Genomic DNA, 12,596 nt, shown 5'->3' on the forward strand with positions numbered 1-12,596 from the left:
TCGAAGCGTTAACCAAGCCATCATGTTTGGTTTCTTCATTGTCCAGGTTCCTGCAGCAGTGTCCTCCAGCCGTCCATGGCCCATGTCTAGCACCCATCTCACCAACACCATGAGCACCATACCCCAGTCCACACCCATGGGCTATAACTCATCTACGGCTAGTGCACCCAGCACCTCCAAACGCAGGTAGGTCATAAATAGACCATTCCATTAACCCTAACGATCCCCATCCAGTCAAACTCCAACACCAGGGTTTGTTGGAATCTGTTAGGATGAGAACTGCATTAATAAACTGATTATGCTTTACATGGGGTCAGGCATACCATACAAAAACAGAGTCCAACTGTTTATGGGTGCGTTTGAGTAGCTCGACTGGATCGACTCGGGTTAGCCCTGTGCTGTTCGATTAGCTCTGACGTCATTCTCGTGGCTCACCCGGGTCAGCCACCACCGACCCTGCTTGTGGAACAGAGTCACTGGTGGAAATACGTCACACACATGCATTGTTCATTCTAAGAAACAGACAAATATGGCGGGCGGACAGCAGAAATCTGAAGTGGACCCAAAATGAACTTTATTGAAGTATAAAGCTAATTATTTATCGAGTTCATGTGACTTTAGAGGCTATAATTCCAGCCCTACTTTGTTATATTTTTTTTCAATTGACGGACAAGCAGTAAATCTCAACTAAGACCCGGTGCAAACCGGGGGTTTTGTCAGTGCATTGGCTGCGGCCACGGCTATGGACATCACACGAGAAAGCTCTTTTGCTGATGACGTCACCATGAGAAAAGGGTGTTGTTACATGGGTGGGGGCACAAGAACAGGTAGTTCTGCACCAAGTCTCGATAAAAACTGAAACACAGAAATACTCCAAAATACTTAATTTTTATGTGTTCATCATTGTTTCGGAGCCACTTATAGATTTTCCCCTTTCATGTCTTTCTCTAACCCTTTGAAAAAAATTTCCAACTGAATTGGTTTTTTTTAAATATATTTTTGGTTATATTTAGGTAGGTCAATATCAACTTGGTACTTAAGTTCAATACACTGTCTTTATTAATTGCAGTGAACCAGCACTGGACCCCAAGTACTTACAGCATCCCAGCCAGCACCACAGCCAACCCCCTGGCCAACACCCCAGCCAACACCCCAGCCAACACCCTGGTCAATACCCCACCGCATCTGCCAGGGATGGCGGGCCACTCCAGAAATCAGGACCTGTACCGCTTCAGTTGAGCAGCACCCCTATGGCTCCCACCGCCCCGGCACCATCCGTACCCCCACTGATGAGTGCCTATTTCCCTCCACAGCTCAAAGGGACCACCTGAAGACTAAAGCAGGGCCCAATTTCATGGCACTGCTAACCACAGAATTCTGTGCTTACGACACATTCTGTGCTAATGACACATTCTGTGCTTACGACACATTCTGTGCTAACAGCACTAGCAAAAAATTCTGTGCTAACACTAAGCACAGAATCCTGAGTTACTGGAAGTACGCATACATGTGCATCCGCCAAAATTTCTTGCTAACCTGTGAAATAGGCTTACCGTAAGCACATAATATTCTGCCACAGTAACTAAGCAGAACCATGAAATTAGGCCCTGGTTTGGAATATTGGTCATGTGTTTGGCAGACGTACAAAGATTGTACATGCCATTGGGTTACTGCATTGCGTTGGATTTGGACAGATGTTGGAACGTTTCTAGCACAAAATGATCAGTGAGTTTTGATATATTGACCCATAGAGTTTAATGACATAAGACCTACATTGAACTCTAACATTGCCCAAAACTGATGAAATCATCTCCATATCTGTAGAGACTACTAGAGAGACAGACGAATGAATTAGTCCTAACAGTGTCTAAAACACTCGGATATAGAGTCAGAGAACAGCCAGCATGGAATTGTCCGTGCAACCTCGGGCTCAACTTTATTGTAAATATTTACAGACACATAGAACTGTGTACTGAAGAACTAGGCCAATCAGACTAAAAGGAACACAGAACAGGTCTGGTCACCAGTCTACAATCAAGTTGGTGCAATGAAATCTGGTGAATTGTGTGTCCATCAGTTCACTTACAACCTAATAACGCTAAGGAATACATGATGACAGATATTTCATATACATGGATTTTTCATATACATGTATGTTATGCATGAGATAAACAATCACTTATTTGTTTGACTGAAACATTACATCACGATGTAGTTTTCCAATTGGATTGGATGCACTGAATATTAGATGTATTTAACATTTCAGCAAATAAGTTTCATAATATAAGATAATAATTGTATTATACCTACTTAATGAACTAATGAAGTTGTACTTGTCTTTTTTCCCTGAAACTAAACTAAAGGTTGAAAAACCCCAAATTTTGATTTGAATTTTGTGACATACATCAAACCGCTTTTTTGTCTGTGATATTTCAGGTAACATACTTATTGACTGTAAAATATTTTACACTGGACACAACTTTGTAATCGTAAGCTTTTGTATGTTCTGATCATAGGTTTTGACATTGTGCATACTGTACATTTGCATGAATAGCTTGATTTGTTAAAGCTATAGTCCATCATTTGCAGCTATCTGAAAAGTAACTGGCGTAATTATTGTTGAAAAACATACTTGGTTGAAAGATAGTAAGGGGACTAAACTCCCTGTGAAATTATTCATTCTGGCAAGCTGTCATTTTGAAGTAATCAACGAAAGAAGGCCATTCCAACGGTGCGTCTTAAGACGCACAGTAGGAAAATTGAAATTAATAGTTTGTTTTGTTATTCGGCGCAGCGCGCGCAAGCATTGGCACGACGCACAGGCGCGCGCGGTTTTTGAACACTTTTGTTGCTTCAAACCGAACAAAATGCACAAATTACAAATGATGGACTATATCTTTAAGAAACCTTGAGTTGTTTTGTAGATAAGGACAATTATCCAAAATTTGCGCTGTAATGACAGCAGAGATGTGCGTTGTGCACTTTATTTTTACAGCATGAGGTGCACTTTATTTCAAGACCGAGCACTAACATGGAGTAATAAAAGTATTGAAGTGAAGATAATTTAATATTTTTGGGCCAAATAATTGTTTTATTTGTGTAAGCATGGACCACTGCACTAATCCCAGTTTCTCCCACTCAGTGTAAACATATGCCTACTTCAGATGTCAAATTACAGGGCTAGAGATAGCACTTTAAAACAGTTTTAGCATGAAATCCATGCATAAATAACCCGGCTGCCCCCCACCCCCACCAGTGGTGACAGGCAGAGTTGAGTTGACATCATAGACTCCGTGCACAGGTACCCCCTCGGTGCTTACTAAGAGAGACTTGGGGGGAGATCACTGTGCCTCAACTTGCGATAAGACGTTACAGGTTGGAGCACATTCAGATTAATTGCAACATTACACATGTAGCGTGCGGCATGGCACTTATACATGTGTAACAGTTTGTGCATCCTCGACCCCAATATGTGTGTACTTCAACTAGACCATCGCCAGCTCCGGGCATTCGTGGTGGTGGGGGGGGGGGGGGGGGGGGGGGATAGCACCAACTAGGGGCCACACTACAATTAAAAACACGTAAATACATTTACATGGATTTTGCTGATTGGGGTGCAATTGCTTGGCCAATTGCCCCCCCCCCCACCCCCCATTGACTGGCCTGGACTAGACACGGCAAACCCAGCATGTGATAATAAACAAGCCACACCATGCTATATTGGGGCCACTGACAGACAAAACATGACTGTCTCGTGACTTTACTTTGCATGCATACTTTGCGAGTATGTACAATCTAGTACGCACATGCGGTGTGTCGCCCCAGTACTGGGGTCCGGATAGTGGTCACAACGCGCCATCTAATGTTCATGCAGAGAGTCCATACGCCATGCACCAATTAAAGATGCTACTGGTTTAATCACAATGAAATGAAACCTAGTCATGAATGTGAACACACATACTTGTTCTGTAGTTGTGGGGACAAAACTCATCTGTACGAGGTATCTGCGAGGACCGAAAATGCGGTGGGGACAGTAGAAAGTCCCCACAACTCTGTCCTACTTTGCCTAACAATAAAAAACTTCCCATAACGCGGTGTAGGCCTGCACATTGGGCCATACTCACACACAAACCCACCCATTTGTTTATGGTGTAAATCAAGGATTTTCTATTGTTCCTCTTTTTTCCCCCTTTGTTTATACTTTTTGCAACAGCTCTCATTGGTTTTGTACATGTTTTCCAACCGAGGAGTCCTCGATTCATCAATGATGTTGCACGTGTGTGTCCTCGATTTACACAATAAACAAACGCCTGGGTGTGCATGACGCGTGTCCCATGATACACCAAGCTCTTGTGAGTACATGCACTTCGTACACAGAGTCAATAGAAAGAAAGGAGTGGAGCATATATGGCTTAACGTTAGTTATAGTGGTGAGAAAATACGCAATAGGCAATGAAACAAGGACAAAGCTTCTCACCCTGTAAAAAATCTCTTTTTTTTTAATAGAATTTTTCACAAACATCTCACTTGGATTCATTTATAGGCACAAATGCCATTCTTTTCTGTGGAACAAGAAAAAGAGACATAAATATTATAAACTCTTACCATAGAAAAATCCTTTCCTTCTTTATGTACAGTTGCTATACAAAACGTGCTGCTCCAAAAACACAGCTTCAATCTTCACAAGAAATTTACAGGGTTTTGTTTTGTACATTACAACATTATAAAGCCAATACAACAGCAGTTAAGAATATACAATTTTTTTTAAAGTTTAATATTTAAAGATATACAGAAATGTTGTGGATAATACTTTATACCTCTACACAGAGCATATATAAATTATCTAGGTTTACTAACAATCAGGCAAATAAACAAAAACAACGAATTGCAACTCCTCCCTTGACAATAACAGATAAAAAAAAAGGACATTCCAAACTCTTTCATGGAGAAAATTAGGCAAAAAAATAATATAATTAAAACAGAAAACCACTCACAACTTAAATTTCTACTCACACTGAAAAATCGTTACCTTCCAGTTTGGTAACAAATGTGACTACTCTGCTTAGGGTCTGGTTCATTGCTCTGGCAAGTGCGCATTTGCGATTTTTGAAATGAAATGAGCTCCGATAACTGGTATTTCAATTCTTGAAGGTATGGATGATTTGGAATTGTTTGGCAGCCGTAGCATGACCAAAACAAATCCCAACACTGCATTATAAATGCACAAACTCACTTCAACAGAAAAAAAAACATTCATAAAATCAAAAATAATCTTAATTTCAATTTCAGTTTTGATTAGGCTTGATACCCACAAAAAGTAGTGTGTGTTTTTTTTGTGTTAATTCCAAATAGTTACACTGGACAATGGATTTTTTTTTTTTTAAAATATCTTCAAATGTTCAACATAAATGTTGACCACGACTGGACGTTTGGCTTAACAAGAATGTGGCTTTCTTCATTAAATCCTTCATCTTTCAGTTAACACAAAACTGTCTTAGGCTGACAGTACTTTCCAAAAGAAATTCAGCACTACGATTGGTCACTTGACAGTCATTTGCAAACTAACCTCATAATATGGGGAAGTAAATAGTCAATTGTGAAATGTTTTAAAACTGCATTAAAGACTTGAACAGTTCCGAGTATTTAAGAAGCCTTAAATGCGAACAATCTTCAGAGACTAGTGGTTGGAACAATTCCATGTAAGAAAAGTTGATAATAAGCTTAATAAATGCACTCAAAATCCTTCAAAAAAATGGAACTTCAAAATCCAAACACTCCCAACTTGTTAAAATTAATGCTGTTTACATTAAAACTCACCGTGTGTTGGGCGCCAACTAATTTGGTTATTCCAGTATACTGACTAGAGAATTTTTTTTAGACTGATATACATTCTAGATAAACTTTTGTTGCAATGTTTCTGATTTTTCTAAAAGTTGAACGAGAATGCTTTGTGTTCCTCTCAACTTCAGATTTGTGTGAGACAACTGTAACTGTCATCGGAAATATGGAAATTAACAAGGAAGTTCAATTTGTTTAAATAACAGCAGGAAATATAAACAACATGTAGCAAGTTTGGATGATTTGCAGCTGCAGTATTAAATTGTTCTGTACCATACAAGTTCATTCCTTTCTATGGTTATACGTTCAAAATAATCTGATATGAAACAGTTTACAAGCTTAAAATGTATTCAGACATTACAGGCATTTGACCTTTATGGGGCTGTGCATTTTAAAATTTGCATGACAAGATAAGTCACATGTCCACCTAATGTGCTGACAAGATAAGTCACATGTCCACCTAATGTGCTGGCAAATAGCCTATCAGCCATCTTGGTCTTGTCTTAACTAGAATATACAATGCACAGTGCTCTAACGTTACCAGGATGGACCTTAAAGATGTCTTGTCTGTGCGCTTTCCAAGTTCCCCCCGACCAACCATCAGTTATGGAATTACTAAGCTGGTTCCCAACCCCTATCATAGCATCAATAATGCAGAGACCGGGAACCAGCCTAGTGCAGGGCAGATTTATTTCTGTTTATTAAAATAAACAAACAAGCAAATTAAGAATTCATAAGGAGAGAAAAAAAACATGATTTGAGCCAAGGTGTTCTTTAAATCACAAAGTGGACCTTTTAAAATGCAAGCACGGAGTGCAAAGCTTTTACAGCGTGGGGTGCTGGGCCCCGAAAAAGTTTGGATTCTAGATGCTCTGAGGCTTTTCCTGGACACTTTCTTCTACCTTTTTAGGGGATGGGGGGGTTCAAAAGTTGATATTTTTGTTGGGCAATTTTTTTTAATTTTTAAAAAAAAAATTCTGAGTGGAACTCATCACCGAGAAGGGGGGTTCGTTTGAAACCCCGCCCCCCGTAGCGTATGGGCCTGCTACATGCTTACAGGCACAGACAAAACATCTTTAAAATTATATGGTACAGCACAAAGAGGAATCTGCAGAATGATACACATCTACTGATCATGCACTTCAATAATAGACTAGTGAATATAGAACATTGCAATATGTTCAAGTGAATATAGAGTATTTAGCTATACATTGTGTGTACCAATATGTATAGCAAATATACATGATAAGGGTTGCCTATATGTAATATGACTATCATTACGATTCCACATGAAATTGCTGTTAAAATCATGCATATACATACAGTATAATGCTTTCTATGGAATTCTATAGCTTGAATGGCAAAAACGCTAACACTACAATATATTTACTGTGGCTAAAACCATGGCATCTACAGAACAATATATGTGGTGCAACAACAGTTTAAAAACATTCTGTTTACATTATGATGTCATTACTGAAGACATGTGCGTGGATATGAATACGACTTGATTAAGATACGAATGGCTGTATATGTTGTACTCTGTATATAAAATGCTGTACATTTGTTAACTACGCAATCTTGCTGTTTTGAACAATTTGAAACTTTGCTGTCCGATACGAGCACTGTATAAATTTAGCTTCTATTCAGTTTTTGAAAGTGGGAACAAAATTGTGAACACTTTTAAAACTGGGTTAGTTTCAGCATAAATGTTGTTATTTAGTTAAAACCCTGTGTTTTATTCTTATAACACAACCACTCATGTTAGTTTGTCCTTTACTTGTGAGACATCATTACACAGACTGCATGCTGCTCTTATCAGCTTCAAGTAACACAGTGAGCTCACATGATGGGGGTTCGAATCCTGCTAGAGTCTCCCAAGAACTTAATTGTAGCAAAGCTATAGTAGGTGGTTCTTACAGTAGGAGTTTTTACAAGGCATTTGAAGTCACACATTAAAATAGGATGATTGGACAATAGCAGAGAGGCAAATCCATTACGTGACGTTACTGCTAAGGTAGCAAAACACTATGTACAGTGCAGCAGACAAGTATCATCAAAAGAGAAGTTTTTCACAACAATTTCATCCGTTATGTACAAAGGTAATAAGTGCAAAGTAAACTGAATGACATAATGGCATCATAACAGTTTAATAAATTGACATAAGAAGTGAAATTGAGATACCAATTAACACATGTCTGCCTTCTACCTGTTGTCCAACATAAAAAAAATTCACAAATATTCCTCAAGTACAGTTTACAAATCATTCCGTTACAAAAAGGACAAATTTGGAAGACGGAATTGGCCTGAAATGGAGTTGCGTTAAACAAAAACAAAAAATATCGAAGTCATAACAGAACTTGAAGATCATGATCGTAAAACATGACATTCATTCCCTAAACATGAGTGGGCATCCAGGTGTGGCATCCAGAGATCTGTCACATATTTACCAGAATTGCATTTTGATAGCTTTCCAGATAATGTGAGGAGGATTCAGCTTTCATTGAGTCACCATCCACCGTTCATGCCCACAAAAAGTCAAAAAAATCCTTTCGTGCATGATGGAGCAAACTGAGGAAAACTCAATTCGTCAAGGAAAAGTTAACATATATACATACTTTGGTGAAGCTGAGACGACTCTGAATTACACAATGATATATACAATTCATTCCAGTTACTTTCAATTTGCTCATTGTGTATGTCACCGTTAAACAAATCCCTCTGTCGACATAACATGAAATCTGTGCTTAGGAAGACTACGCTTTTCACCCTTGTTTAACATACATGGAATACCTTCATGTACAGATATAAAAATGTCAACCTTTTTATTTCTTCCTGAATAATTACGAATAGGCAAAAAAAGTTCAATTAAAGCACAAATTCCATCTGATGCCTTTAATTATAAGAAAAAGCATGCATCAATTTAAAAAGACAGTGGTTCCAAAAAAAAATGCTGGTAAATGGCAAGACAGATACATGCAAGGTTTTGGGCTGATGAGCTTGCATTTTTTCCCCCTTTTAAATAACTTGATTTTCTCTGTTGTTTAAAAACTAACTAACTACATGTACAAGTATGAACATGCCAAGAATATGGCTCCATGCTTTGATTTATGTTGTTCAAATTTAGACAAACTTGGCTAATTCCCAAACCTAAAAAGAAGAAAACTCAAGTCCAGTTCCTTTATTATTCTTGATTCATAAATACTTTGGACAGTTTAATTATTCCTATTGGTTGGTTTTAAACTGCCATTTAAACATACAGTTGAGATGTGAAAAACCAGTTGAGCGACCCCATGCACTGGGCCACAGTACGCTCCAAGCACGCTGGCTACAACCAAGTGCTTGACAACCACTGAAATGATCTACATCAGTTATGGTGCAATGGGCGCGACACCACACGCACAATAGAAATGGCCTGACATAGAATAAATTGGTGGAGCCAAATTGTTGGAATTTGAAAAAGGTTTTAGATTGAAAAGGTATTTAATGAATGGAGATACCGGTAGAAGTGTCCTGGAGCAGTTATGAACATGATGTTCAAAACCAGTTATAGGCGTGGTCGCCGTTAACTGATCTTGCCTTCGGTCTGGGGTCATTATTGGCAACCATGCCCCCAACTGGTTTTACACCACACGTCTATGACTGCTACGTCACATTATTATCCCCTTATAACCACTGTCTTTGATAGAGATAGGCATGGAAAGCATTCTGACACAAAGCTGACTGCATTGAATGTTAGTCCCAATATCACACACAATTTTCTCTGCAAAATCCTTTCATATCTCTCCCCCCCCCCCCCAAGTCTAAAACTTGATCAACAGCGCTGGCCTGAAGAATTCAAGGGGAAGAAAATGAGGGGGAGTGGAGGGGATGTGGTTTTTAACTTCAGCCTCCAGCTCTGGGTTACCAGATGCAAAAGTTGAAGGGAGGAAATTACATTTCCGGGGCAACGGCATTTTAGTAGTTCAAATGAGCACCAGTTAGAAACGACCTACTTTCAGTATGACCTTCAAGTGTCCATCTCCATGGCTACCTGTCCAATGTTTCACTAAAATGCTTTCCATGCCAACCCAAGATGTAAACTGGTGCATAGATAAAACATTAATGTGATACATTTTATGGTTACAGTATTTTGCATGCATGATTAAATGCAACATATGATATTTGGTTACATGTTTCTTTATGAAAGTCAACTTGTGCATACATTAACTATGTAGGCAAAGTCTGGGTACAGTTAAGGGGTTCATCTAAACAATTTCATATCTTGGTTTCCAACCTACAATGGAATTAAAATCATTTGAATATATGCATTGTATGTGGATAAATATGGGGCATGCATGTGAATTAGGGTGGTAAAATGGTTAAGTAAATATATGTCATTTATGTACACACGATTGGCCACCAGAGGTGTTAAAGCACACTGACGAACAGCAATGCAGAAAAGAAATGACTTACTAAATCTTGATTAGTATCTTTTTATAACTTTTGAAGTTAAGTGCTGGGGAAATATGACCCTTTCTTTTTATGAAAACTTAATGAAGTGAATTTTTTTTGTTTTGTTTTTATTTTGCCGAATATAGTCACAATTCCAATTTTTTTTTAACAAATCTCTTAAAAATATTTTATTTTGTTTTCATCATCAATTTTTTTTTTCTTCATATTTCAAGATTTTTAAATAATCAAATGACTAAAAACAAATTCGATGATATGTACCATATCAGTAAAAACATTATAGCTTTTATATCACAATACCCTTAGAAAGCACATTTTGGCTTTTCATTCAATTTCAGAGTCATATGGGATACAATGATAAAAAAAATCTATATTGAGATGCAATAAGCTAGAATTGCGATAAGAAAAAGCTCTGATTAAAACAAAAAAATTAAATGTCTCTCTCTCTCTCAAACAAAAAATAATAAATAAAACATAAGCTTTTAAAGCATTTCAAACACAGGGACTGTACAGAATACAATATTATTCATAATATTATAAATATATCTCAATAGGGCACTTCAGCATGCATTTTTTTTTCTTATCTTACAAAACAAAAATTTCCCCTGAATATATACCACAAAACAAAACTTCACAGCACAAATTGAGGAAGACTGGGCAGTATGCCAATCCTGTAAAAGATGCAACATTGCAGATGTCTTGATGTCAGTATCAGAAGGCGAACGTTGTTGTTGGAGTTTCCAGCTTGTAAGCATTGCAGTAAGCGGAGTCAGCAAAGAATGATGTATCACTTCATGGATCATGTTTAGCTGACATGACACATGTTTTGGTCTATGGAGTTCACTGCAGTCAGTCATCTAAACAGAAGCTGCCATCCAAGCTGTGCATACCAATGTTGTAGTACTTTAGGGGTAGGTACCCTCAATAGTAAGTTCCAATTGGTTGGCATTTGTATTCAATAACAATCTTTTACTGATCTCAGACACATACAATAAACATGCCTTGTACTTAAAGTATGTGACTTCAACACCGTTTCATTGTCACTCCAAGCCGCCTGACTTCACTCCAGATTCATGACTCAGTTGGAAGCAAACTGTCCATGTTTGTTTCCGATACTGAGAACTGTGACTCTAGTTGCTTGTCTCATTTACTCACTGTGGGTGTGACGGCATTACTAGCAGTCTCCATCGGTTCCGCTGTGAGGTTGACGGGCAAAAATCTCTCTGCAAAACAGCAGTACAAGAGGAATAAACAATCGATTAATGGAAGTTTATGGATAAAACATTGCAAGATACTACAAGGTACTTTCTTATATTCCATCATTATGGCATGAGGCTTTACCCTAGCCGCTTTGCAGTGGAGGTGGCTTCACTTTATAATATAGCGGTGATGTTGGGTTTATTACAAAATATCCTTGTGAGAAAATAGGTAACTTAGTAATGCGCTGAGAAGCAGAGAATTTCATGTCCAACAGGAAAGCTCACAGTAATCTTGATTTATTCATTTCTTGCCAAGCGTACACATGCAAGTCACACCTTTATATATTATGACTTATTGGAATGTGTACGAATTAAGATACATTTGTTCGATGCTGTGATGTGGGGGGGGGGGGGGGGTAGAGACAAATGCCGTAGCACACACTACACCAATCACCTACTTTTCAAGCCTATGTAGGTGACAAATGTCGTATCCATTGATCTCCATTGGTAAGACTGGATAGGACACGCGTATACTTGCGCGCAGTGAAGATTCGGAAAACGCAGACACAAACAGCTGGGTAGTACAGTGCGGGTTTAACGTTTGTGACCGTGCATGCGTGACGTGCGTGTGCTGCATGGTCTGTGTGTGACGAACACATTTCAAACTTTCAAACCCTCACCGATAGAAAACGTGTGCGTGAACAAGAGGGCGCTGTGTCCTATCCAGTCTTACTAAATGGAGATCAATGGTCGTATTCCACACTACACTAATCACCTACTTTTTAACCCTATGTAGGTGACAAAATAACGTATCCCACACTATACCAATCACCTACTTTTCAAGCCTATGTAGGTGACAAATAATGTATCCCACACTATACCAATCACCTACTTTTCAAGCCTATGTAGGTGACAAATAATGTATCCCACACTATACCAATCACCTACTTTTCAAGCCTATGTAGGTGACAAATAATGTATCCCACACTACACCAATCACCTACTTTTCAAGCCTACATGTATGTAGGTGAGGTGTACATCCTTCATATGTGACAAAGGTTTGACGTTTATGTGTAATGTCGATGTCAAATTGGGCTATGGGCAACT

The 12,596-nt window shown here is 38.5% G+C and overlaps 2 protein-coding genes across 5 annotated transcripts in view; one reads left to right on the forward strand and one right to left on the reverse strand.

Moving 5' to 3' along the window:
* Positions 1-1,586, forward strand: part of LOC119728288 (spindle assembly abnormal protein 6 homolog) — a 38,762-nt gene extending 37,176 nt beyond the window's left edge. For both annotated transcript variants that reach the window (XM_038200474.1, XM_038200473.1), the window contains exons 17-18: positions 47-186; positions 1,070-1,586. In XM_038200474.1, coding sequence (XP_038056402.1) covers positions 47-186; positions 1,070-1,331 — 402 coding nt within the window. In that variant the 3' untranslated portion in view covers positions 1,332-1,586. The remainder of the gene's footprint in view (positions 1-46; positions 187-1,069) is intronic.
* A 2,887-nt stretch (positions 1,587-4,473) lies between these two features.
* LOC119728289 (nuclear factor 1 X-type-like) overlaps positions 4,474-12,596 on the reverse strand; it is a 34,928-nt gene continuing 26,805 nt past the window's right edge. Inside the window, exons 12-13 of one of the 3 annotated variants that reach the window (XR_005271027.1) lie at positions 6,299-11,513; positions 4,474-6,265 (exon numbers count right to left, since the gene is read on the reverse strand). Coding sequence is in view for 1 of the 3 variants with exons in the window: in XM_038200475.1 (XP_038056403.1) it covers positions 11,434-11,513 (80 nt within the window). In the remaining 2 variants the exon portion in view is untranslated. Of the gene's footprint in view, positions 11,514-12,596 lie in introns of all 3 variants that reach the window. The other 2 variants (XM_038200475.1, XR_005271028.1) reach the window with 2 other exon arrangements.

Source organism: Patiria miniata, unplaced genomic scaffold, assembly GCF_015706575.1.
Source record: "Patiria miniata isolate m_02_andy unplaced genomic scaffold, ASM1570657v1 HiC_scaffold_20, whole genome shotgun sequence".
In the NCBI taxonomy this organism is placed as follows: domain Eukaryota; kingdom Metazoa; phylum Echinodermata; class Asteroidea; order Valvatida; family Asterinidae; genus Patiria; species Patiria miniata.